The sequence below is a fragment of the Stereum hirsutum genome, assembly GCF_000264905.1.
Source record: "Stereum hirsutum FP-91666 SS1 unplaced genomic scaffold STEHIscaffold_15, whole genome shotgun sequence".
In the NCBI taxonomy this organism is placed as follows: Eukaryota; Fungi; Basidiomycota; class Agaricomycetes; order Russulales; family Stereaceae; genus Stereum; species Stereum hirsutum.
In genome coordinates, this window is record NW_006763145.1 from 250,797 (window position 1) to 277,158 (window position 26,362).

The 26,362-nt window shown below is 51.1% G+C and overlaps 8 protein-coding genes across 8 annotated transcripts; 7 read left to right on the plus strand and 1 right to left on the minus strand.

Annotated features, from left to right (window-relative positions):
• The first annotated feature begins 548 nt into the window (after nt 1-548).
• Nucleotides 549-3,149, plus strand: STEHIDRAFT_124448 (family S53 protease). The gene is made up of 12 exons (XM_007308354.1): nt 549-826; nt 899-1,164; nt 1,232-1,457; nt 1,534-1,644; nt 1,706-1,718; nt 1,789-1,851; nt 1,907-1,985; nt 2,055-2,096; nt 2,161-2,308; nt 2,360-2,456; nt 2,518-2,852; nt 2,926-3,149. Exons 1-12 carry the CDS (start codon nt 566-568, stop codon nt 2,983-2,985), a joined length of 1,701 nt encoding a protein of 566 aa, XP_007308416.1. The 5' UTR covers nt 549-565; the 3' UTR covers nt 2,986-3,149.
• Nucleotides 3,150-3,893: 744 nt separating this feature from the next.
• STEHIDRAFT_171247 (uncharacterized protein) lies at nt 3,894-6,171 on the plus strand (the record flags this gene model as incomplete). The annotated part of the gene is made up of 4 exons (XM_007308355.1): nt 3,894-4,055; nt 4,109-4,665; nt 4,719-5,565; nt 5,646-6,171. The coding sequence occupies 4 exons, from the start codon at nt 3,894-3,896 to the stop codon at nt 5,991-5,993; spliced, it is 1,914 nt and encodes a 637-aa protein (XP_007308417.1). The 3' UTR covers nt 5,994-6,171.
• A 90-nt stretch (nt 6,172-6,261) lies between these two features.
• On the minus strand, nt 6,262-6,903 carry STEHIDRAFT_149430 (uncharacterized protein). Its single transcript, XM_007308356.1, has 2 exons — nt 6,646-6,903; nt 6,262-6,586 (listed from the first exon to the last, which is right to left on the minus strand). Exons 1-2 carry the CDS (start codon nt 6,735-6,737, stop codon nt 6,496-6,498), a joined length of 183 nt encoding a protein of 60 aa, XP_007308418.1. The 5' UTR covers nt 6,738-6,903; the 3' UTR covers nt 6,262-6,495.
• Nucleotides 6,904-7,399: 496 nt separating this feature from the next.
• On the plus strand, nt 7,400-8,131 carry STEHIDRAFT_124451 (uncharacterized protein). Its single transcript, XM_007308357.1, has 2 exons — nt 7,400-8,047; nt 8,110-8,131. Exon 1 carries the CDS (start codon nt 7,415-7,417, stop codon nt 7,811-7,813), a length of 399 nt encoding a protein of 132 aa, XP_007308419.1. The 5' UTR covers nt 7,400-7,414; the 3' UTR covers nt 7,814-8,047; nt 8,110-8,131.
• A 383-nt stretch (nt 8,132-8,514) lies between these two features.
• Nucleotides 8,515-11,384, plus strand: STEHIDRAFT_160823 (MFS general substrate transporter; the record flags this gene model as incomplete). The annotated part of the gene is made up of 11 exons (XM_007308358.1): nt 8,515-8,671; nt 8,741-8,816; nt 8,888-8,958; nt 9,626-9,834; nt 9,941-10,246; nt 10,329-10,365; nt 10,436-10,464; nt 10,548-10,620; nt 10,687-10,907; nt 11,062-11,144; nt 11,264-11,384. The coding sequence occupies 11 exons, from the start codon at nt 8,515-8,517 to the stop codon at nt 11,382-11,384; spliced, it is 1,383 nt and encodes a 460-aa protein (XP_007308420.1).
• A 2,793-nt stretch (nt 11,385-14,177) lies between these two features.
• On the plus strand, nt 14,178-18,065 carry STEHIDRAFT_124454 (uncharacterized protein). Its single transcript, XM_007308359.1, has 2 exons — nt 14,178-17,710; nt 17,886-18,065. The coding sequence occupies exon 1, from the start codon at nt 14,239-14,241 to the stop codon at nt 17,416-17,418; it is 3,180 nt and encodes a 1,059-aa protein (XP_007308421.1). The 5' UTR covers nt 14,178-14,238; the 3' UTR covers nt 17,419-17,710; nt 17,886-18,065.
• A 2,304-nt stretch (nt 18,066-20,369) lies between these two features.
• On the plus strand, nt 20,370-23,473 carry STEHIDRAFT_149433 (uncharacterized protein). The gene is made up of 13 exons (XM_007308360.1): nt 20,370-20,743; nt 20,976-21,039; nt 21,114-21,161; nt 21,265-21,318; nt 21,410-21,436; nt 21,505-21,643; nt 21,705-21,731; nt 21,814-21,840; nt 21,903-21,958; nt 22,180-22,269; nt 22,354-22,430; nt 22,606-22,726; nt 22,799-23,473. Exons 1-13 carry the CDS (start codon nt 20,550-20,552, stop codon nt 23,246-23,248), a joined length of 1,374 nt encoding a protein of 457 aa, XP_007308422.1. The 5' UTR covers nt 20,370-20,549; the 3' UTR covers nt 23,249-23,473.
• A 389-nt stretch (nt 23,474-23,862) lies between these two features.
• Nucleotides 23,863-25,307, plus strand: STEHIDRAFT_64831 (uncharacterized protein; the record flags this gene model as incomplete). Its single annotated transcript, XM_007308268.1, has 3 exons — nt 23,863-23,993; nt 24,098-24,320; nt 24,378-25,307. The coding sequence occupies 3 exons, from the start codon at nt 23,863-23,865 to the stop codon at nt 25,305-25,307; spliced, it is 1,284 nt and encodes a 427-aa protein (XP_007308330.1).
• Between the last annotated feature and the right edge of the window lie 1,055 nt (nt 25,308-26,362).

Genomic DNA, 26,362 nt, shown 5'->3' on the forward strand with positions numbered 1-26,362 from the left:
GCTTCTGGACAAGTGCTTGCTTTCACAGCGTCTAGTCCACATGGTAGGTACCTGGTCGTGCGCACTCCGTAATCGTCATGCTTTCGTCGCCGACTGCAATCGCAAATTCCTTCTAGATATTCCGCAAATACGCAGCGACATGGTTTCTATAGACCAAAGGCACCTTTCGATGACAACTCGTGCGCGAGTGTGTTATCGGCCTTCCAGTCATGTGTACGTAGGTTGCTTCTTTCCAAACTTCTCCCTATCGTCATCAGTGGATGTTCTACTCGGGCCGCAGAAAATTGGCTGCATGCTCAGAACCACCACTCAGTCTTGGCATGTATCTGCCTATGAGACCCACAACGCTTCCACTGCTAACCTTTGCAGCGTCTCTTCTGTAACAGCGTGCACCAGTCTGTAGCAGCCCGACTTCAACGGGTCTTATCTCTCCTGGACCCTTTACCGAGATTCGTCTTCCTTCTCATATCCCTCTGGTCTTCTTGTCGGAAGAGCAGTATATAACGGTCGGTAGGTATGCTTCCAAACGTCCCCCAGAGGTACCCTCCTTCTCCAGGTTTTCAAGATGGTCCAAGCTAGCCTCGTCCTCGCTTCCCTCTTCACCCTCGCCTACGCTGGCCCCCATGTCCAACGTAAGATGCATGTCGTCGAGCGTCGCGACAGCGTCCCGAGTGGTTTCGTTATGGACGGCGCGGCCCCATCAGATGAGGTGCTTACCCTCCGTTTCGCGCTTGCTCAGAACGACATTGCTGGGCTCGAGAAGGAGCTCTACGCTGTAAGCACTCCGGGTAGCTCGCGGTACAGACAGTTCTTGTCCCAAGACGAAGTGCGTCATCTTACTATCACATGCGGCTTGGTCCTCGACGATCAATATATTCACTCACGATTTGCTTTGCAGGTTCAATCATACGTGGCACCCGCTGCAGACACTGTCTCTGCAGTTAACGACTGGCTCTCGGCCAATGACCTCACTTCGTGGTCCCTTACTCCCGCTGGTGACTGGATCGCGGTCAACATGACTGTATCGAAGGCGAACAGCCTGTTCGATGCCGACTTTTCCCAGTTCACTCACGAGTCGACTGGCTCTACAGCCATCCGCACCCTCGAATATTCTGTCCCTGCGTCTTTACAGAGCGCTATTAGCTTCGTTCACCCCACTGTGGCGTACGTCAACATCCCTTTCTTCGAGGCTATGATCTGGATCAGGCAAGAGTTAATTCTTTATACACAGATTCCCCGTAAAGGCCAAGGGAACTCCCGCTTTCAAGAAACTCACGCAAGTTGTTCCGAATGTCAATCTCACGAGCGATGCCGTTCCCGCCTCGTGCGCTTCTACGATTACGCCTGCTTGCTTGCAGTCAATCTATGGCGTTCCCACGACTTCCGCTTCTGCTCCTTCGAACACCCTCGCCGTCTCGGGATATATCGACGAATGGGCCAACGAAGCCGACCTTAAGGTACGTACCATTTATTGGCCACCCCTACCTCATTGTGAAGCTCATCCTTTTTCGTCACGATTTATTCATTTTTCAGTCATTCCTGTCGACATACAGGACAGATATATCTTCCAGCACGACTTTCACGCTGCAGACTTTGGACGGAGGCTCCAACCCTCAGACAGCAAGCGAGGCTGGTGTGGAAGCCGTAAGCTAGCCTCACTAGATTTCATGGAGGTACCCCTGCTGATACGTACAACCCTGTTTAGAATCTTGACATCCGTGCGTTTTTCCTCATTATTTCGCACTCGTATGTTTGTGTAGAAGCGTGCTAACTAGTTCAATTGCTCAGAGTACACTGTCGGGATAGCCACTGGAGTACCTGTCTCCTTCGTCTCTGTCGGAGAGGACTTTAGTACGTTCATGGTGGCTGCTATACGTGTCGATCGCCACACTGACGAGCACGCTAGATGACGATGTTGACGGGTTCCTTGACCAAATCAACCTCTTCCTCGGTCAAGATGTACCTCCTACCGTCCTCAGCACAAGGCAAGTTAGCGCACATACCTCACTTATAACTCTTGACTTACTTAGTCGATCGATGCTGTTGTATTTTAGTTACTCCTTCAATGAAAACGACTTGACCTTCTCTGTCGCCAAGTAAGTGTTTCGTGGCCATTCACTGTGACCAACTCCGAGCTGATGCCGACGTCACTTTACCCAGCAACCTTTGCAACGCATACATGCAGCTCGGGGCTCTCGGTACTAGCATTCTCTTCTCATCCGGTGACGGTGGCGTTTCTGGCGGTCAGAGTTCAAGCTGTACCGACTTTGTTCCGACATACCCCTCCACCTGTCCCTATATCACCTCGGTACGTTTTCTCTTCGAACCTGAACTTCACCGAGACTGAGCTTGATTACAGGTCGGAGGAACAACGGGTATTAGTCCGGAGGTCGCTGCAGACTTCTCCTCGGGTGGATTCTCCAACTTCTTCGGAATTCCAGATTATCAGGCAGATGGTACGCACTTCCCTCCCTCCCTCTCAGGTTTCTTCTTTAACACCATTGCTTCCCGTAATAGCTGTCGCCTCCTATCTCGACTTCCTCGGCAGCACCAACAGCGGTAAATTCAATTCCTCTGGCCGTGCCTTCCCCGACATGAGCGCCCAGTCCGAGAATTTCATCATCGCATGGGACGGTGAATTTGGAACCGTCGACGGGACGTCGTGTTCGACCCCATTCTTCGCAGGCATGGTCGCCCTCATCAATAACGAGCTCATCAACGGCGGCGGCGCTCCTCTTGGATTCCTGAACCCGTTGATCTACAGCGCGACGGATGCCTTTACGGATATCACTTCGGGAGACAACCCCGGGTGTAACACGAACGGCTTCTCAGCAACCGATTCATGGGACCCCGTCAGAAAATTCACTGTTTTTGAATCCGTAGAGTTGTTTACTGATGCGACGCTATTTTACTGCCCTTCCATAGGTCACCGGTGTTGGTTCTCCAATCTACTCTGCCCTACTCGCCGCCGCCAGCAGTGGTTAGTGCGTGTACATTCCAAACTTTATTTCGGGTTATTTGAACAAGGATCTCGGACGATACCGTTCTGTTGTTACGATACCTTCTTCTTGGGACAATCAACGGTTCGAGGTATATCAAGCTTTATTGTGTATGTAGTAGAGCAACTCAACGAGAATTATGAATGTGACGAAACGAGCTCTGGGTTTCTTTCCTGTGTGCGAAGCTGGATACATGAGATGCATGCAAGTGAACGTCAGTGACGGGCTACGGACTCGCACAAAGACATTGGTAGTGCCGGGCTGAAAGTGTACAAGTACTGATATGGACTGCTATGGTACTGGCTAACAAACGTGTGGTACAGATGATCATGAGGAAGAAATCGAATACTACATGGAGGGTGAATGGGGATAACTAGCATTCGTGGAACGATATAGAGGAAAAAAAACCCAGCGATAACAGGAATTTGCTGGACAAGCTCGTGATCTTCTCCTCAGTGCATGCATCAGGTCTGACGCATTGATCGGGACGCTCCCCAGCTCTTGAAAAGACGACGATGTGGCCTTATGTGTAATGTTTCCAGTCACCATATGAGGCCAGATGGCGGGAATGCAAGAGCAAAACTTGAATCGGGATCGGTGATCAGGATCTCTCATATTTTCGTTTCGAAAGAGTCTTATTGACCGAGGTTCCAGCTTCAAAGACTTTGCAAGGATGACGGTCAGAGAAAGACAAAGATGGTGTGGCGCAGATCAAACGTGGAACCGCCACCGCACGGAGTTCAAAATTATTCGTGTGGCGCGGAGCCGGAGCTGTGACTCTCAACTGACTCTGGTTCCATTCATACATAGTTCTGAGCCCTGACCTGGTATTGACTCTTCTTCCTCCTCGTCGACCTTTGCTAGACATATTCACCGCCGTCAACTGCCCGACAAATGAACGTCTCCGCACCAATAGTGTCTCGCGAACCTGCCAACTTAGCGACTCTCCCGACCGAGCTTATATACGCCATCTGCGTGCAGGCTCTGGCAGCCGCGAAGCCTCTACCGCCCACAGAGCCACGGTATGTGTGGAGACAGGGGAAGAGTGCCGAAATCGTACGTTCCTAAGAACTCTCTGCACTCACAACGATCTAATCAGCCTTTTAAAGGCTATAGCCTGCCGCTACCGAGAGTGGACGCTCAGTCTTCGGCTCATCTGTCGCACGATGAACGTTGTGCTTGAGCCTCTAGTCCTGACACGTCTCACTTTGAATAGAGAGGATATACTGTCGGGAGCATCTGGTATGCACGAGATGCTTGAGACGATCGCGTCTGGGAGCGTTTCTCCAATCGCAAAATACACGAAGAGCCTGTTCATTGGCTCGCTTCGTGACATGACCTCCGTCGCTGACACAGATGACTCGGACATGGAGGAATTTGGAGGTCCCATTCATCCAAGTGACGATGAAACTTACGGTGATGATGAAAATGAAGAGGTCGGGGACGAAGACGAAGACGAAGACGAGGGAACTCCATCTTCGGATGGCTCATGGCATGGAATGGGTCCGCAGATCCATGTTGCGTTCAGCGACGTTGCCGATGTCGAGGATGTCGCAGCGGAGGATGACCCAGACAACTTCCCAGACGACGATGCAGAGACAATCTTGCAACTTGCCAGTCTCATACGGGACGCTCTCATCAAATTCACCGCCCTGAAATCGTTCAAGTACGATATCTTCGGCTTCTGGACTATGACAGTACTGACATCCGCTCATCCAGATGGAACATCAGAGCTGCGAGCTATAAGACTCATGTCTTCGCCGCAGTCACAGAAGCCCTTTCAACCCTTCCATCATTGTCCGACGTAGCCTTTAGTATCCACCCAGAACGATTTGATTTCCCAGCTCTTCCGACCTTTTCGAACACGAAAAGTCTGTCCCTTTGCATATATGGCCTTGGAAACTACCGCAGAGGTTTGACGCTGCCAAAGCTCATTTCTACTATGGCGAAAACCCTCCCGGCGTTTCCGGCTGTCGAAGACTTACAAGTCCACCATTATGACTCAAAATCATTCGAAGGTACCGACCCCACCATCAAAAACGTCCTATCATACTGCTCTCCCGAACGCGCACCACCATTGAAATCTCTCGACCTCCTAAACGTCCCCTTCGTCGTGGACGATACCACGATACCCTTCCTCCGACGATTGGAGACTCTCTCTATCAGCTTCATGGCGGAGTTAGACGAAGCTACCGCTTCCACAGGAGCACTTCCCCCCGACCGCAATGGATCGACAAGCTTGCGGTCCCTCACCATATATGGCTATTTTGCCAATTCAGCATTCTCCATCATTCCTCTCTCAGGTCTACGCCACCTGTCTCTCCTAGAGATGATATCTGACCGTGACGATGACGGCCCACCTTTTACTCGGGAAACATTCGACACCATTTTGCCAGGACACACAGAAACGCTGGAAAGCTTGGCAGTACTACCAGGGCTGGAGAACCCTCAAAGCTGGACTTATGACGATTCTATGATGGCTCTGATCGCCAGATGCCGCAAACTCCAGCATTTGGCCGTCATGATTACTGTCGGAACAGACAGTGCCGCGGACGCTTCGATTGTGGTATGTCGATCACGTCTCGTCGACTCGTTTTATAAACCAAGACCGTAGACTAATACCTTACACTGTATTCCTCGCATCAGAAAAAAGTCGTTGTCTCTGTAACCAGGCTTGACAAGCCTCTGCGTACACTCGCAATTGATGTTTACGATCCTGAACACAGTACCAATCGGGCAACTTACAGGGAGCCCCGTCCCGCCGTCCTTGAAGGGGTCATCAAGCAACTCGAGTCCATCGTCATCCCCGACTCTGAAAGTACGGACGCTAATCCTCATCAATATCCTGCCTTCATACGCATCCACAATCTTGTCGCTTCGTATCGTCTTGGTCGGTCGGGGGCGGGCGACGTTCGGTACATACAGATGAATAGGGACGAAGTCGAGAATTTGGTGTCGACGTTGCCTGGTGGAGAGGACGCTCGCCTCTGGTGAAGTAAAACCGAACTATCTACAAGAATGCCTTTGTTTTCGTATTGCTCCATCATGTCCTAATTTGCATGCTTTCGTTGGCCTCTGTTTCCGTTTCCACGACCCTGTCACTTGCTTCCTTTCATGCCACATCCAATATGTTCCATGTTGTCGCCTCTGATATGTTTGGGGCGTTTAGCGTTCTTCACTCTATACGCCCTGTTCCACCCGAATATTTGAACGCTCCAGTCATCTTGTAGATTAATCGAGCGCCCCACTCATCCGCTCATGCGCGAAAAGTACAAACTATTATTGACACATGAACTAGGAAAATCCTCTGCCAGTATTCGTTGCATATTACATCGATCAGATAGCGAGCACTCGATTCGAGGCATTACCGGGGAACATTCTAGTTTGCCGAAGGCTCCTCCCGGTCACCGCTGCTCTTGCTCGTACTGTTCTCCAACGTCTCGGGTTCGAGCCCATGGACGTGGTGGGGTCGACGGACATGTCGCCTTCACTTATGCTACGATATCTTGATTTGAGGAATAAATCGAACTGGCTTGGCGAACATCGAAAAAAATAAGACACAATAGACAGCGGAACGAGGCCAAATACTTGAGCAGTAATTCATCAGTATTCACGAAATGAAACCTGCAGAGTAGAGCGTACGCACTAGGTCGCTTTCCATCGAATAGCTCCGTAGTTCTCGGTTCTCACCAGGGCCGAGAGAGGTAGCCATCCTGCCACACAAATTCCACTCGACATTTACCGTCCGGGAGCGCCATGAACACCCTCACCTGTCCCTCGAACCAGCCTCGAAACTCGGTCTGGTCCACATCGTACTCATCCAAGCGAACCTCCCAAACGACTTTCTGTACACCCCTCTGCGCAGCCATCGTGCCTATCTTCTCTATCCTCTCTTTCCGCCGAGAAAAAACATCCTCGGGTGAAGTGCCTGATCCCCAGTATTTGGTGAAGATGATTCGTAGTTCGCGGAAGGTGGGTATGCTGCTCGGGATGATCTCGGGGAGATATACGGGTGCCGTTTCGATATCGAGTGTGAGGACCTGAATGCGATTGCAGGGGAGGAAGAGTTCTGTGTTTCGATAGTTGTGTGAAAGATTCATTAGTCAAACGCTGAAAGAAGACATAATTACATATTTGACTAACCCCTCTCCCAACACCACGATGCCAACAGCTCCACCGATTCCACCCGATCTTTCACGGAGTTCAAAAGTTGTATTTGGGTGGGCTGATAATTAATTCCTGCGCCCAGATGAAGGTGCGTCGGAAGACCGGGAGCAAATGAGGATATAACAAGGGAATCGAGGACTGCAGCAGATAGGCCATCGCATGCGATAGATCGCAGGCTGCTCGGAGCAGTAAGGGTGGTAAAAGGTAGGGGGGTCGGCTTGGAGTTGTCTTTACAGGATTTGAAGGATATGGCCTTGAGCGATGAGCAAGAATGGAATACCACCTGGACCGCGGTCCGGGAAAGCGTGCATTCGCGAATTGACAGGGAGGAGAGGGAAGGGAGAGAAGTGAGAAATTCGCCGAAAGAGCGCAGAATATGCTCGCTACTAAGCCGGATTTCTCGTAGGAACAATTCTGATACGTTCGTGAGACTGCTGCAGATCGCGCAAAGCTCAACGATGTCGACGCCACAGTCACCCAGACGGAGTGTCTGCACGTATGAGGCCAAATGGGGCGATCGTGAAAGCAAAGTCTTGAGGCGGCCCGGAAGAACAAGAGAGTTCGCGATAATAATCTCCCGAAATATTAGCGCTTGGGATCGAGGTCTCCGCGCCTTTGCGACTCGAGAGACGATGGATAGAAAGTGATGATCAACATCATCGAGATGAATGATGTCTATGGTGTGTTCGATGAGTTCCTGAGGAAGGGTTTTAGCAGACATGGCTATACGATAGCTTTAGTTCTCTACTTGGAGAGCTCAATAATGATCATGGATCTTTGGGTGTAAAAGACACACAAGCCTTCTCGACGAGGAATTGTCCTCCGAATCCGCTAAGATCAATTGACGTGGTTTGTTTGATCTAGGATCACAGAAAATCGTTCTAAACGCCGGTCAAGAGGTAAGATGATTGATTGCGGTAGCTGCTCGTGGATACTGACGTACCATAAAATCAGAGTACCAACCGTGCAGGTACTTACTACGCACTTGGTTTGTTGAAGAGAAATGACAGAATAAGTTCAGACTCCGCCACCGAGTATCTGCCATTTTGGAGTGGCGACAACTCCGATTGGCAGACAGCATAGGAGAGCACCGCCGGTGGCGAAACTTGGTTGAGTACTCTAATCGCACAAACGTCTTGAAGAAAAACGTCAGACAGATGTCAGCAGAGTAATCGTATGATTCTAGATCATTTCTGCTTCATTCTTCCACGCGAAGCTAGGGCGAATACTGGGCGAATCTTGACTCGACCCCGCAAAACATGGCCCGATGCATATCTAGGCGGCTCTTCTTTTCTCATCCTCACCACCATCCGCAGACGAGTCGCTTCCGTCATCCTGAACGGTGACCATGTCCGACGAATCATCCACCCTCCACTCCAGGACTCAGGATGTCGATGAAGAGACTCCCTTACTCACAGCAGGACAGGATTCAGTTTATGACCGTTTCTCAAAGTCGAAGAAGAAGGGCATCGTAGCGATAGTCTCTTTCGCCGGTCTTGTTCCTCGTGAGTCTTCACTGCGTGGGTGCCAATACCGATGGCTGATCATTTCGGATATTTGCTGTGTGCGTGCAGTGTTCGTCTCTGGGACTTTCGTACCCTCAATACCTCAGATATCGAAGGACCTGGGTACTACAGGGTCGGTCATCAGGTCAGCATCCCTCCATCCATTCGTTATTACTACGGGAAAGAGACTGACATAAAGCTCCCGCCGATACGCAGTCTAGCGGTTAGTCTTTCTGTTCTAGGGACGGCATTGGGAGCATTGACGTGGGCTACATATTCAGGATTCTGTACGTCGTCCCTTTTTTGTCATTTTCTCTTTCCAAAATGTTGGTTCGGAGTTTGATGAACGGTGGAGGCTTGTTGAATGGTGTGGAGCCATTTCGGAAGGCTGTTCGCTACATACCATGCATCTTATTAGGGCCCGGGACACTCCTATGAGGGTTGCCCGGTTTGAGTTGCATATTTTTACGCGATCTGAGGGCGAAGCCCTCCCGAACAATTGCATATTTTAAGCCTAGGAGCACCGAGGTCTCCCGAAAATTTGCGTATTATTGGCAAATTATTGGTGTAGACCCCCACATAACCTAACCTCAACTTCCCCTAACCTATCCAACAGATGTGACAGAAGTTGGTTCTGATTAGGCTAGGTTAGGATAAGTTGAGGTTATGTGGGGTTATGAGGGAAAAAATCGAGCCTGTCTCGCCACACAAAACCCGCCAATAGGCGCCCTACCCTTCCCGGAATTTGCATATTTTAAGCCCTCGCCAGGCTGAAATTGCATATTTTTACCTGTTTTCGAGGTCGCCCTTCGGGCAACCCCCATAGGAGTGTCCCGGGCCCTATCTTATTGCAATCATGACACCGTGTGGCAACACGCCACACGAAGTCGCCTTCCTATCTTCAATTCGCGCAATTCCCACTCATTTTACTGATATGCATCTTTCACTCCTTAGACGGTCGCCGCCCCATATACTTGACCGCCATCCCCACCCTTGCCCTCGGTTCACTAGGCGTCACACTCGCACGCGACCTCCCCACCCTCTTCATATGTCGCTTCATTCAAGCTTTCGGAGCGGGTGTAGGTCTCAGCGTTGGAGGAGGTGTAATTGGAGACATCTATAAGCTGGAGGAGAGAGGGACGGCGATGGGGATCTTTTTCGCTGTACGTCCACTTTTTCCCGTTCCATTGTCGTGATTGGCCGACCTGACGTCCGATCATTTCTTGTTAAACCCCTAAATTCGTTCTCGCCTTGTGGTATGGATGGAAGGCCTGCCTTCTCGGTCCCGCCATCGCCCCACTCGCAGGCGGCATTGCAGCACACTACTATACCTGGCGCCACATGCAATTTATCCTCTTCATCGCGTCGACCCTCCTCGCTATTTTTATGCTTGTATACCTGCCTGAAACGTCACAGCCAAGAAGTAGAGGGATTGATAAGTTGTTGGAGAGCGAAAGTTCGCTTGAGGGTGAAGACGATGTCGATCGGAGCTCAAAACAGAGGCGAAGGAGATGGGTATGGTTAAATCCGTTCCAGAGTGTTGCGATGTTCAGGAGTCCGAATCTGTTAGCTGTGGTGAGTGAACAGTGCGGTGATGTTTCAATATTATTCATGCAGTCGCTCATGTTTTTGTCTCACTACGTGGTGTGGTTTGCAGTGCCTTGGCGGAACGACTGCGTTGATGACGGACTATGGTAAGTTTGATCGTCCTGCTCCGACATCGCCCTTCATTCAATAAACGGTCTCTGTTCCCTTTCCGTGCAGTTCTTCTCGTCCCGTTGGCTTATACCATAGTACGTCTTACTCTGTCCTGTTTCTCGCTTTGCCCACAAAACTCTACCCACGACTGACAATATCGTCATTTTCTCTATTTCAGGGCGCGAAGTACAACATCTCTAACGAAGCCCTCATTGGTGCATTCTTTCTCCCTGCCGGTGTCGGTAACATCAGTGCGTGACACTTCTCTATCCCACCCCATGCAAAACTCCTGACTTTCTGCACACGCACACACACAGTGGGCTCCAGCCTCGCGGGCTACCTCTCCGACCGAACTGTGATTCGCTACCGCAAACTCCGCGGCGTCTGGGTCCCGGAAGATAGGCTGCGAACGACGGTCATCGGCGGCTTGGTCCTCGTTCCGATGTCGGTGTTGCTGAGCGGGGTGTTCACGACTTGGGTGGGCGGGACGGCGGGAATCGTGTTGAATTTGTTGATGTTGTTCGTTAACGGGATTGGGGTGAGTGCACGGTTCTTCCTTTCCTTTGTTGCAGTCTCTGTTGTTGGTGATTGCTACACCGTGTACGGCTCTACGATGCGATCGAATTTGTGGTCGGTTATGTATAGAGTTGATGCTGATGCTGATGCTGATGGGATTATTTTGATTGTTGTAGTTGGACTTAGTGCTCGGGCCGGCAGGCGCATATTTCGTAGATGTTATGCATGAGCAGAGCGCACAGGTCATGGCCGGGAATGCGTACGTCTGCTCTCCAACTACCCTACCACCCCCCTCCACTCTTCCTATCCATTCGTTCCACATCCGTACGGAACCAAGGCACTGACTTTACCACGTGTCACGTACATACCATGATGCAGAGCAATTCGCAACGCTCTCAACGCAATAGGGATCTCTGTCCTCCTCCCACTCATACAAAAAATAGGCGTCCTGTGGACGGACGTCCTCACTGCTATTCTGGCATGGCTTGGATTCTTGTGAGTGTTCCCTCCAGATCCCAGCGACTTCTTGCTTCCTATCCTATAATGGCAAAGGCCCTCCAATCTTCATCTTCTGAGATCGACTCGCATACTTTGTATGGATCGTCGATCTTCCCCTATATGACCCCACCCCCACGTTTCTTGCTCCTTATTTCATGACTTGAGCAGAACCTTATCCTGACCGTCGATTCCCTTCTCTGCAGGTTGATCTGGCTGACGATCCAACATGGTGAACGCATGCGCGCGTGGGTCGATGTTGGGTTTTCGGTGCCTCATGATGGGCGGTGATCGTCCTCGACCATTCTGGGTTGATATCGCTACGAAGGCGAGTTGTAGGAAGAAGATGGTATCGGAGGATCGGGGAGATAGGTCAGCTTATATCGATGGCTTGTGAGTTCCCTAAGGAGAGCTGTCACACACTCCAGTTCCTCCCAATCTTGGAGGTGACAACGATGATCATGAAAGAGGTATGAACGTACATGACCGTCACAGTCAAAAATACACATCGTATAGACGAACATCGACACGATAACTTGCAATACTGTACATACATACACACAATCAGATTCCTCACGAGCTCGAAGACAGCGCATATGTACGCGATTATACTTACTTTGATTACTCAGTAAGGTAGACGGTGCCCGGCGATAGCATTCCGCTTTGGTTCATTGCGATTCAGACCCGGATGATGGGTCTGTCTCTGAGCGCTTTGCCCTTCACGTTATGCCGCACCTTTGCATCGAGGATCGAGCTCGAGGTCGCGTTCCCAAGCTTACTAAACAATCTGAAAGTGACGGAACCGTCGACAACTTGCTGGCAGCGCAGTGTGTTCTCATACAATAGTTGGTACTCAGGGCTTGAACACGGACTCGAAAGCAAAGACGGAATACAGAGCAGTAGGATGAGCGGCGTAGCTTATTCGAGGCAAAGAAGAAGATATAGGAACGGTCCTGAGCTCAATTAGAAACATGGTATAGCTCGTGCTCGTAAGCTGCGCAAGTTTCAAGTTACCCTGCATAGTAAGTATGATGCTAACGCTACGCGTGCTTGCATGGAGGTGATGTTGGCTGTGTCGTCGAACGCATCGTTGAACTCGAGGCAGTGATAGGGGCTGTCAGTCAATACATCCGCGCAGAACGCGATATGCATGTATCGATGAGATGTGTCGCGTTCGACGCCCCAACCTCGTCCCCTTCAAGCTTCGCAAGCCGCCAAGCGGGGATCTTATAGCAATGGTGTCGTGATATTCCATTACGACGTTCCTCTGAGCAGGGTCGCCTCGCAGTCTGAAGTGTGCGCGTATGTAACATATTGGCGACTATAGCAGACATATTATACATCAGAACTTTCTTCGGCATCCTGAAGTCAACGGAAGGATCTGGATTCTGCCAGCGAAGAGTCGGACTTGCAAAGCCATTGCGCCCAAGCGAGAAGGGAAGGTTCACGTATCATTGAGTTGCTAGGGTGCTCTTCGTGCGATAAGTAGATATGTCGGGACACGGGGTAGTTGCGCTGTGGAAAGGAAAGTTTGGGGAGCGCTCGAGGACCCCGGGATCTACATGTTACGAGCGCTCTTTTGTTATATGCAATTCGAAGCCTGCGATATCCGGGCGGCAGATGCTTGTGTTGTGTGTAGCGCAGGTGGAGAATGCAAGCCTTTTCTGTGGTGGCTCGTTAGGAAGGAATCATTGTCAAGGATACAAAAGCAAGGGAGAGCGTCGCCAATGGACTATTGCCATGCAGGATAAACTCATTACGAGCGAATGGAATCGTCTAGCAAGTAGAAGCAAGATCTGTTATACACAAGAATAAGATGTCCTAGATAGACTTGAAGAAAGGCGAAGGGCAGAGTCGCGGTGGTGGTGTTGATGATGATGATGGTGGACTGAAAAGAATTACGGTCAATATATGCACGGCCCAGAAAGGCAATCGTGTACCTTCGGCGCGGTCGTTGTGGCGAATTTGTTTCTGTGGCCCTTTCTTCACTTCCACCACATCCTTCCAATATGTTTCGACGAGCTGCTACGACATAACGAGTATGCTGCATTGCGCATTTCATCTACTACCAGCTATAAACAACGTTCATGCTTGCGCATCTTAGCGGCCTTGTTCGTGGCCTGAAGTAGACAAGGACTGTTTCAGCCACACAACTCGTTCCCAATGTTCTAGCATAGGTCGGGTTGCAAGGATATGAGGATGACTGTACTTATGCTACCTGGTGAGTGATACTTTCGTAAAGACTTCCTTAGAGTTGTACGCCCATGTTATGCAAAACTCGAGCCACTCGACAACGCCTCGGATTTCAGAGTCTATCTGTCGGTGTTAGAGCTAGCTGCACAATACTGCTATAGCTCTAAATCACCAAGGACGACAGCTCTCTCCCTCATGTCGCATCTCTGAGCCTCGCCTGTCTGCCTCGAGGCCACAGTGTGCGAGTGCCACAAGGAAATGAGCCAACGGTGGCGGGGGTCCTGATTGTGGCGTGGCGGGTGTCGAACACGCGGCGGACGAGTTTTCTCGAATTCGAGAGGCGCGAGCGAAGCAGGCGACCACGACACACTCTGCCTCTGTCCGCAACATATAATCGTCTTTGCTCTTTCTCAGTTCTCCTTTCTAGGCTTTCATTTCTCTTTGCTTTGTTGCTTGGCAATGTTTTTTGTATCTTGCTGATTCAGGCCTGCTCGCATCTTCCCATTCCTAAGTGAGTCTCCGCTTTGGTCAACAAAGATAGGCTAAGGTCGTGCGGAGCCATCGATTTCTGATGTACCTCATTGCCTCATTGTTCGCAGTTGGCTGTATCCAACAGCCCTGTCTGTCCTCTTGTCCTCGCGAGCGACCGGCAAACGCTTTTTAATATGACCCTCTCTTCGCCCCCTTCTTCCGACCATCACGACCTTCCAGCACACAGCACATCCACATCCACATCATCATCAGCCCAATCGGCATATTCCCTTCTTCACGAACAGCACGCTCTCCCTTGTCCTTGCACACAATATTTATGCTCCATCGGGACACTCTATCCCGCCTCGCTTCCACAACAAACACTCATCGATTCCCAATCATCGCAAGCGCTCGACGAAGAACAAGAAGTATCAGTCCTCCCAGCCGATTACAGGCCCCAGATCTGTCCCATCCACAACCAACCATACCCTTCCCCACCACTCACCGACTCTGAACTCAGACGAACCATCCCGCTCCCGAAGATCCAAACCGACGTGTCAATCACCGCCTCGCACATGCCTCATGTTCTTCGCCACCCGCCCCTCCCACTATCTCCACCCCCCACGTTACCTATCACACCACAAGCGCTACCCGAATCTTCCCCCGTCTCTCCATCACCTCGCGAAGAACGCCCGTTTTTAACGTACAATATCGCGGGTGGCGAGAGCGATGATGGGGTCGAGGGTGAGGGGACATCGGCACGGGTGGCGGGGTCGTCTGCTCTGGGAAAGAAATCAGGAGCTTCATCAGGGCCAGGACCCGGAGGTGGGGCATCTGCGGAAGATGAGATGGAGGAGAACGATAATGTGGAGCTCTTGACACCGCTTTCGCCCAGTTGGGCGTTGGAGTTGGAGCAGGAGCAGGATTCAGGTATGGATGTGCATCTCTCGAGCGTCCTCGACCACGACCAGTCGGCGCTTATGCGCAAACCGGAAGATTTAGGGCGCTTGATAGGTGTGGGGGCTATGGGTTATGTTCAAGATGATCATTCTCCTGGATCCAGTCGGCATCACCATCATCCCTCCTCGGGTTTCGCGTCCATGGTGAAGGAGGATCGAAGTCTTTGGCTGCCTCATAACGATGATGATGATGTACACGGTGCGCACGACGCGTCTCGTGAGGACGTCGAGTATACGCAGACACCGTTTTCGAGGTATACGGAGACGGACGACGACGACAGTTGGCACTCTTCCAACTTCACAGGTCCGTTTTTGCAGGGTTTGGATATCCCGGGCGCTTCGCCCTCGCCGGCCGGCGATGAGTGGATGGGCCCTCGCTCGCAGGATTCTGACTCCGTCTCTTCTTCGTCTTATCCATCCGAGCTGGATCTCGCCACACCTACGTCTCCTAACTTCCCCTGTCACTCTGGATTCAAACATCACGACGACGACGACAAAGTGTTCGGCCCCCACCGCCCCATTCTACACGGCGATACCAATCATCACGACGACGATGAGGACGATACCATGAACGAGAGGCACCTCCACTTCACGGCGTCACCACGTATGGGGCTCTCAGACCTCTTCGATGTTTCTCCCTCTCCATCGTCTGCTTTATCCAGCTACAACCACGGCAACGTCGGCGTTCCTCTGTTCGGCCACGATCATGATCATTATGACTCTGATTCTGAAGATGGACATTCGCCTGTACTGGCGCCTCAATCGCCCTCTCGCCGCAGCGTGTCGCTTCTGCCTGACCTCGACCTAGACGACTTGGATCGCGATACCCCACAGCCCCCATCTCCTTCGTCTCCGTCTCGTCGTTCGTTCACATCACTACCTGATATCGATCTAGACATGAACATGAACGTCGACGTAGAACATCCGGCTTCTCCGCGCCACCCTAATATGGACCTGGACATGGACATGGATATCGACGCAAACAGAGACATCGACACAGAATTGGATCCCTCCTTATCGAGCTCGACTTCCTCTTCGCCCGTCCCTTCGACTTCACCAATGAAGCTCCTCTCCCTCCCCGGCGCCGACACCGACGACGACCTGATCGTTCCCGATCCGCCACCAATACCCACCCCCATCCTGCTCTCTTCCTCCTCACACACTCCCTCCCTCGGCCTCTTCCTCCCCCTTCTCTCCGCATCCTCCGCATCCTCCTATCCCACCTACTTCCCTTCCTCCTCGGACACCTCCACAGACCCGCACGCCCATCCCCACCTCCGTTCGCCCTCTCCCTCGCTCGGCGATTCTTTCACCTCCGAACCTCCGGATCTCGAATCTCTTTTGCAAGAGTTCAATGCCCTTCCGGAGGAAGTGAGAAACACGAAAGTGGATAAGGGGGAATTGGAGGGGTTGATGAATCTGAGGAGGAAGTATTGGGGTAAAGAGAGGAACGCGAAGAGGACGGAGGGGATGTGGGCGGAGGAGGCGAGGAGGGTGGCCGAGGGGATTTGTGTGAGTCCCAGGGTCCCTGGGGCGGTCGTTTGTGAGATGGACGAGGATGAGTGCGTCGAGGGTGAGGGCTCTTCTTCTTCATTATCCTCTGGATCGTCGTCTACGAGGAAAGAGAAGGAGAAGGAGAGAGTGCCGGATCCGATGTGGGCGATTAGGAGGGAGTTGGGGTTGGCGGAGGCGAGGAGGGCAGAGGCGAGGAAGATCAGGAAGAGGGAGAAGGAGAGGGGAAAGGAGTTGCATGCGCTCTTACGACTCAAGCTCAGCGAACACGCGTCTTTCACCCAAGCTCAAGTCTCGATCGCTCATGTTGACGATAGCACGAGTGCGGACGATGCCGATATGGGTGAAGTTGAGGTGAAAAGTGAGGGTGATGCGGGAAATGGTGGGCTAGGATTGGAGGGCGTGAGCGCGAACGCGAAGGGCAAGAAGACGATCGGAAGTTCGTCGCAGTTGGTGGCGCGAATGTTGTTCAAGAGGAGGGATACCAGTCGACCGTTGAGTGGGAGGAAGGTGGCGAACGAGAGGGGTCCGGGTGGAAGGAGGAGCTCATCGAGGCTTTCGATCTCAAGTGCGAGCGAGGCTGAAGCTGAAAGCGACAGCGAAAGCGAAATGCGGAGCGGGGGTGACGCTCAAGAGCCGAGTGAGAGGGGGAGGTCGATGGATAGGCGGGAGCTCCTGGCGCCGATGCCGGTGTCGTTGTCCATGCCAGCGCCGATGCTGCAGGACGAGTTTGTGGTGGGCGTGCATGCGCACGACCCTACGGACATCGATATCGACGTGGGGGAAGATGAAGATGAAGAGGACGAGGACGAGGATACGGACGAAGAGGATTCGGATGAGGAAGACGAAGTGGACGAAGAATCAGGAGAGTTATCCGACGAAATGTCGATGGATCTGGAATGATATCCTCTGTCCTCTTATCTTTTCTTCCCGCCCCCAAGCTCTCACATATTTCTCCTTCCGTCTTATTTCGTTCTTCACCTCTCGCATCTCTTCCATGCCAACTCCCTCATCTTGCCCTCTCGTGTCTCAACTCACTCGCTATGTCTTCAATCATCTGTTTGTCCGTCCGTATGCACCTGCCCACCCGTTGATCTTGTATGGAAGGATATCGATATCGTTTTGATTTCTGGATTTCCCGTTTTTGCGTTCTTTTCTTTTTTGACCTATTGGATTGGATCGAATTGACTCACAGGTATGCATTTATTTCTATTCACTTCCAACTGTATCTTCCGCCCTGGTTCCATGTCGTTTTTCTCTCGCCTCTCCACTTCTGATTGCGTACTTATTTTTCCATCCGTTCTCTGACATGATCTTCATGCTGACCTACCTTCGCCCTGCTTTCTCTCTTCCGGCCCTGGTTCTTGCAGCACAAAGATGATTGGTATCTCCTTTCAAGTTGACCACCGTTCGATGTTCCTATGTCTATATCCCGAATTTCGAAACCCGTCATCGATGAATTGTACCATAGTTTTCTCTTTCCGTCGCTCCAATGTTTGCTTGCTTTCTATCTACTTTCAACGCTACCCCTACTTACCCACATACTCACACATACCAACGCAACAACACCAAGCTACCCATCTGCTTATGATTCAGAATCAAGGTACGGCATATCGAACAAACAGAATTCCATCTTTTGTATGTAGCTGTCGAGTTGTGGTCATGGTCGATCTGTTACTTAGCTAAGCGCACATGCGGTCGCGATACCTTTATAATCGAGGGCTGCGGTTTTTTTGGTCCTCTAGCTGTCAGGCTTTGACGTACTTGCATGATGGCCCGATGGGTCCATCCTTTAGCTTCAAGAGGTATGCGTACCTTTCTTTTCCTCAATCAACCAGGCAGTCGATATTCGACGTGATCATACTGGGGAGACACCGTCCGGTAAGCATGTTCCGTCCGACTCCTCCTTGCAATTCCCTCTCCCTGTTACTTACCTCTTCCCCGTCAACGCCACCTCCAACGCCACATCGTGTTCCTTGTCACCCCCTGACCACCTCGTCCCCTTCCTTCCTTTTTGGACCTCATTGATGCACGACTGCAGTCCCGTCTTGTCTTCGACGTCGACCATCTGATCGCTACGTCGCTCAATATCACTGTCATGATGTAAAAAATGGGCAATTCAGGTGAGTTTTCTGATTGGCACAGAAACACAAGCACAGGGGATCGCATCCAATCAGAAATCAACTTCAGCCTCAGCCTCGTTCTCTGTGCGTCTAGGCTTCGACCTACGACCTACGGAAAATCATCCAATAGCGTCCCTCCTGTTTGTCCGTACCGTCAGTGTCCTCCATTCGGTGACTTCCGTCGCAATCTAGGAGGTTTCCTGGAGCATGGGCTGGCCATTTCTGGAGGTCCGAATCGTACATATGGAGTGTCGCGTCCCTGTTGCAATTCCGACCCGTTCTGATCCTCTGATCGTCTTGATGAGATGGGGATCTCGAGCTCGAGCTCCGTCTGACAGCCTGGTACTGCGTACGTCGGGATCTGGTGACATCGTAGTGGTTGTGAAATGAAGATCAGATACCGCACGACTGCATAAGGAAAGTCCTATGAGCGGCGTCTTGGACTTCCGAGTCGAGCACGTACTGAATCATACCATGGTACTTATGCAGTATAGAGTGCCACTGTTGGAGGAAGGGAAGTTTACGTTCGTAAGAATTACAAGGTTTGGAAAGTCGAATAAATGTACGACGTACACACGAGTAGAGACTCAGGGGCGGAATAGTTCACAGGTTATTTAAGTTCTGTACGTACGTGCCGTGGAAAGTGCCAGTGGTGGAAGAAGGTGAAAGATCGAGTAAGGTTTGTGGTTTTGAAAGGAAGAAGGGTCACAGATAAGGAGTCAGCATCCTGAGCTTGGAGTTCAAGCTATCGGGCGGAATTCAGTAGGATATGTACCACTCAAAAAGTTTGTGTGCATAGCTTACACTCGAGTAGCAACCAAAAGCGTGCGGGCATAGCTTACAGTCGAAGAGCGACCAACGGACTTACCATCAATACTAGAAGACGCTACACAAAGACCCACCGCAACTGGGTCTTACCCCGCAACAGAGAAAAGACAGCGAACGCTCACCTGTAAGTACTACGACCCTACCCATGGAAACACGAACGCCGCTGCTCATGTCAACGAAGAGTCAGAAAACTGGATTTGTGGCGTCGACCCTGCCGTCATTCTGATTTGCTTCGATGTCTATTCAGTGCAAATTTGTCTCCCGCCGAACATCTGTTACCTTTAAGTTTGAGATTGCTTATGATGGCGTTGTGTTGTCCCAGCCTGGCGCGCTGCGCCTGTGCGTATGGGTAAGCTCTTTGTGGGCGCAAAAATTATCTGGACGTGACACAGGCGGATGCAAGCGGTTGCAAGCAATTTAGGCCACGTTTTTCTTGTGAATAATATGGCCAAACTCAGCTTGGCTTCGATTCTCGAACTCGCGCCGATTTGCGGACTCTCGCAGTTTCCGGCCTTACCAAACTTCTCGCAAACCACTTGAGAGAAGGAATCAGAACAGATATCGGCAGCGAGGGGAAGTGATCTCTTTCTTCCTTCGGACTCAGCAGGACGGACTCGAAGAGCTGAGCAGGCTCGGCTGCAATATAACCTTTGAGGATGCAAATTCATGAGAGTGAGTGAATTTGTATTTCATATTCTTTTTTTGCCATGGCCGGAGCGCGTCTATCGCGGAGATCTTAGAAAGCTTCCTTCCTTCCAAGGGGTGGGTGCTGTCGACCATGGCATGCGCCGTTGACAGTTTTAGTTACCGTCTACAATTACCTCCAGCCCGTGGCTTTCTACCAATACATACGACGGACGAATAGACCTCCTATATAGCCCCGCCCTCCACGCTCCCGTCGTCGTCCCCTTCCTGCTCATGCACCGGCGCAGAAGCTAGCCCTGGCCCTCTTTCCCCTCCTTTTCCTTCAACTCTTGCCATCCTAGTCACCTTTGCAGCTCACAAAGCCGTCTCCGCCGGATCGGAACTTGGGCCATTGGTGACCAGCGACGTCCGCTGCATCTGCGACCGCAAGCTCGAGCGATGAGCAGCCCGTTCTCCCTCGCCACCGTCCAGGCCCATCCGGACAGGTTCATAGGGCCACAGGCGATGGGCATGTTTCTCGGAGCGCTCGAAATGGGCTTTCTTATGTCCCAACTTTGCCGTTTCCTGATGAGAGTCGAGAAAGAGAGTTGGAGCATCAGGGTCATTGTGGCACTGACCGTTTCACTTGCTATGTGAGTTTTCTCTTCGTTACTTCCCAAATACTTTCTCTCGTTCAGCGTCATTCTCCTGTGCCTCGACCCATTCTTAACCCAACATTCATGCCATCACACGACACACTTCTATGCCGTTCTATTATCATTCCCGAGGAGTTCTGCTGACAATGTTCGCATTCGCATCGGCATACACGCTCACTCACCAATATCCACTCTGACCATATAATGTTCTCAACTTCACACCATCCAGCTTTCAAACCGTGGCAGTGATGTGGGCGTTCTGGGACGTGTTCGTGATGAACTTCGGTGATTGGGTGCGTCATGCTTAATACCTTACCTAAAGCCTACTGGACTGCCCAGACTCGGGCGATTCTCATACCCGCTGTAGGAGAATGCATTAACCGACACTTGGGTAACGACGGCACAACCTGTCATGGTCAGTTTCCTTACTTCCTTCTTCTCCTCCAGACCTTCTGTCTTGAGCCCGACTCGTATCATTGATTTATACGTCACGGTGTTCTGATGGCAATGTTATCTAGACTGCGTTGTTGGCGTCGCCTGTCCAAGGATTCTTGATCTATCGTTGTTGGCGCGTGAGTTCTAGTTTCGGCTGCGTCTTCTAGCATGCATTATGCCGTTTGTTCGCTTTGCTGACCCTCGGGGTTTGTTTTGTGGTTCATCTAGCTACTCCAAAGGAAGTGGTACATCATCGTCAGTTATGTTCCCGGCTTCGTAGAAGATGCGCTAATATATCCTTTTTTTTCGCTCGGGTACTACAGGCTGGACTCGGCGCTTTTGTGGTCGCCTACTTCATTGCTGCCATCAAGTTCACGGTGTCTATCATACACATAGACTTCACTCAGGATCTGGATACACCAGCAGATGGGACTGTGCCGAAGATCCCTATAGATTCTACCTGTGCGTTCAAGTACTACTCCTTGAAGAATGGGGTGGAGTGAGCTGATTGCGATTATCACAGACATCCTGACGTTAACTCTTCCGGCTAGTACGCATCTATTCTGATGTTCTCATTCTGGGTTGCCCGACGCTCACAAATACATACTCTTTTCACTCCGGCCACGAATTAGTTCTCGATGTGCTGCTTACTGGGATATGTAAGTCCTCTTCCCTCCCACTTCTCCGAAGTATCCAAATGACGAACCTGCTCGCCTCCCAGTGCTCAACTTTCTCCTCCGCTCGCGACATTCCGCCTATTCAGATCGTTTCCAAAATGTACGCGTGCCTTTTTTGAACGTCTTCGTCGCATCATTCCTTCCATGCTACTCCCTATATATTGTTTGGGCTCATCTATCCCTCCTCGTCCCCTCTCTGTCATACCAGCTTTCTCCTATCACTCCGTTCTGTTCATAATCTCTTTGTCTTTGTCCCTTACATAGTACTATATCCGTGATGTTCGTCTTAAAAGCTGAAGAGCTAACACTCATATCATACAGGTGATCTTCCGGCTCATGATGATCGCATGGGAAGCCGCCGTACCGCCATGTCTGTGCGCCATCGTCGCGCTCGTTACATACGTCACGCTCGTACGTCTCTTCGCACTTCTTGACTCCCTTATCGCCGTTATTCTATCACATTGGTTGACTTACTGCATCTGTGGGTTCGTGCAGCTTGAGAAGAATTGGTGGGAGACGATGTTTCAGGCTGTCCTTGGGAAGCTATACGTTATTTCGTTGCTTGCGACTCTGTGAGTACGATCTTTGCCTTCGTCTGTTTCCTTCCATGATGCTCTCCGCAACCCCTCTCCTTTTTGACCCCGAAGCCACCTTTCCGCATCTGCACATCCTTCCAAGTTCCAAGCTTCCTCTTGCCCAAACTCAGTAGCTGACCAAAGCGGTTATTCATTTCCTCTTGACATGTAGGAACGGCCGTGCAGAGTTGAATAAGTATCATCGGCGGAATGGGATGCCCTCGATTACAACCATTCGATCGGCCCATTATGACTATTCGCTTCCTCAGTTCCATAATTTCGCGGTCAATACAGTATGTGCATCCATGTTTCGCTCGCCTTATCACCACGGCTCTAACGTCCGTGTTTTTTTTTTGGAAACACAGAAAGTAGCGGACACACCCAACGGCCCCGATGCCTTCCTCTCCGACTCTGATCCCTCTGAACTCGAAGCAGCTGGCCAGTCCAGCCTACACTACTCCCACTCCCACTCGCGATACAACGATGACTCGTCCGCCGACCCAGAGAGCCTGACAATGCACTCGTCGACCTCTAATTCAAATTCAAAAACAAAACGCAAATCGGGGAGTATCAAATCGGGCTCGTTGATCAGTACGGATCTGTCGCATTCGAGACGACATCCGGAGCTAGGGGGTGAGAGGGTAAGGTTGGACAGTATCGTTGATTTGGACGAGGAAGGGGATGGTGGCCGTGGGAAGGATGATACGACTAAGAGGCGGAGAGAGGAGGATGAGCCGTTGGAGCTTGCGCCAGTGCATCTGGATAGTAAAGATAAGGTACATACGCCGGGGAGCGGACGGTTCGAGGTGCTATGAGTTTTGTATCTTGAGCCGCTAGGGCAAGAGATGTGCTGATTAGTGTTGTTGCTTTCTTGGTTTTGTGAAGCGCTTGAGCGAGCGGGACGAGGCGATGCAGAGCGCAGCGCCCGCCTTTCGCTCTGTAATTGTAGGTCTATTCATCCGGGTCAGGTTGGGCACTATGGACTATCTTCATTCATACATATATGCATGCATACGTACATACCGGATTTATGGGTGTTTACATAGGAGTGTGGCTTGTTCGGATTTTCTGAGCCTGCATGCAGAACGGTGTGAAGACGGTGATTGCCAATCCATCATCAAGGTTCTTATCTTATCTCTACCATCAAAGCGCTTGCACCGCCACTTGGGAGCGCCGAGCGTCGTCGTCATAGTCCCTGAAATCTGTTTTCCTTTCTCTCCATACACTCTATCCTCTATACCACCAACACCCTACAGGTCAGTACCCAGCCTTCCTCCTAACAATGTTTAACAAAAGATATTCACAGATGACAGAACCCCGTTTCGGACACCGACTGATCTCGAAGATGGCACCGTGGAAGAGCAACATCGAGGACGTGAGGCAGAACCTGCACGACGCGGCTGCCAAGGCCAAAGCGCACGCTCATGACATGAAGGTGGAGCTCAAGTGCGTCGATCTAAAGATCCAGTTTATTGGCGCGTCAGGGTTGCCGAAGATGGATGTTGTTGGGACGGCGGATCCGTTCTTCACTGCGGACATTGACGGTCAGATCAAGTATATGTGGGTACTCGTGCCATTTATCGTCATTTTCGTATTATTTTCGGCTTCTAAATCCGGGTCGCGTTGGGCTGACATCATTACCTGTGGTATGCTTGCGACGATAGATCAGAGGTGAAGGCGAACACGCTCAGTCCTGTGTGGAACGAGGTGTGGAACGTCAAGAACGTACCCATTACTGCCATGCTCCACGTCGCGGTCATGGACAAAGATAACGGTCCCACGGACGATACCATTGGAGGCTTCCAGATCACCGTCTCCCCCGGTGCGAAAGAGGCAGAGATCGAAGGTTCCGTCTTGAAACGTGCCAAGGGTACGTTCTGGCTCAAGGTTCGTACGAATAACGCTGCTCTACTTGTTTCTGCAGCACTGACGAGCAAGTGATAGATCGACGTGACAGAGCCTGCAGATACTAAAGTCCCCCAGTACACCTTCGATGGTCCCATCCGTTTCTCGCGACACTTCTCCCCCACGGTCGGTAGACTCACGAGCGTCAACGACGAGCGCCTATATTCCACCTGGAAAATGTACCTCAAGGGTGTACCACTCATCTTCGGCGACTTCCAACAGCCGTGGAACCACGGTTACCAAGCCGCACAGACCATCTTCGGTACGGGTCCGTCCTCATTTGCTGTACGGTCTGGTATCCAAGCTGGCCACAAGATGCTGTACGCTCGTCGAACCACCAACGGCTTCGGAACGATCGAGTCAGCGGCGGACGTGCACCATATCCTTCAAGGAGGACGAAACCCGAACTCCCCTGTCGCGTCAGCTTCCCCTGCCACGCCACACCACAGAGTCAAGCCCGCCGTATACACCTATGTCATCGCCGTCGAAGACTCGAGCTTCAGGTTCTCCGAGACCGGCGCCGCCTTCTTCGTCGACTTTGCCTCGAAGCACGCGTTACATTCGAACTGCGCGGAGACGGTACGGTACAGCGGGGAGTTTCATCCCCGTCCGAAGGGCGGCTGGCAGAACTTCAGCGATGAGACGCCGGACGAGAGTGTCGATTGGGAGTTGGTGATCGATAATAATTCGGGGACGTATTCGCCCGATAAGGCGATGCTCCCCAAGCTCAAGCAGCTTTTGGAGTACAATTTCCCGGGGTTCGGGATCTATGCGTTAGACCATGAGGATCCGCAGCTGAAGGAGAGCAGGGAGGCGTGCAGGAATTATGCGTTGCAGTATAGGGCGGTGAAAAAGGAGGAGTTACAGCCGCATTTGAAAGAGGGAGAAGAGACGTTGATGCACCATGCGTCGGTCAAGGGGGAGCAGGTCGAGTCGGAAGCTGCGGAGGTGCCGGGGATCAATTCTTGAGTCTTCACGGCTTGTCTCCTTTCGTTATTGATCCTAAGAACGGTATGAGTTGGACTGTATTCGTTGCTTCCTTTCGGATCGTGTTCTAATTGTATTCTTTCTACCTATGCGATACCTACAGTTCGTGTCCTACTATTACTTATGGTGTATGTAAAATGCTCTATTTACTATTGTCTCTACTGCCCTGCGCTGTTCATTATTTATTTACTACTTTTTTTTGACTGTGACTACACCATGGAGTACGCGAGAGTCAGCGCGTTGAGAGCGGTTTGACATTCTCGTCGCTTTGAGTTTCACTCAAGTGCTCATAGATATCCTGGAGTGGGATGCTGAGAGTTATCGCCAAAGTACTACGGTGTACGATTATCGACATACGGTACGCCACTGTCAATCAATGTTCCCATTACTAAGGCGTTGTACGCTGAAATCCTCGGCAACGTATCCTTGGATATAGTGTCCAGTTATGAATCATCAAGTTGACCATCGTTCCAGCTATTCTACGCATTTTGAACCATATCCTCTAGGAACGTCCTTCGGCGTTATCACCTTTCGCCCGGTCATATACGGATTGAGGGGACGGCCCAGACGTTAATGTGGAGTTCGAGCTATGCCAGCGGAGAACATAAGTAGAAGATATCATTTTAAATAGACCATGTTTGAACCAATGTACATCGCGTTTTCCCGATGTACATTCAAGAAACCATGATGAATAAATGTTGGAGTTCAGAGTTGCCGAGGTATAAATTCAGTGTAGACTCAATGTACACTCAGGGTCAGTCATTCACTGTATCAGGCATACTAGTGGGCTGAGAATGCCTGTATATGCTAGAGGATCTGCCATGGGTATCCGAATGTTCTCTTTGAACTGTCCCAGAGAGCTGGGAGGTGACGATCGTGGCAACACACAACTATCAAGCGACAAATATGCAGAGGCCCCTGCCTGTGGCGGGGTGGTCGTGCCTGTGAGGGTCTATGAGAGTCATCCAGTGTGGCCCGGATGCTAAATCAGAATATACATTCATGGGTGCACGAATGAAAGCCCAATGAATATTCAA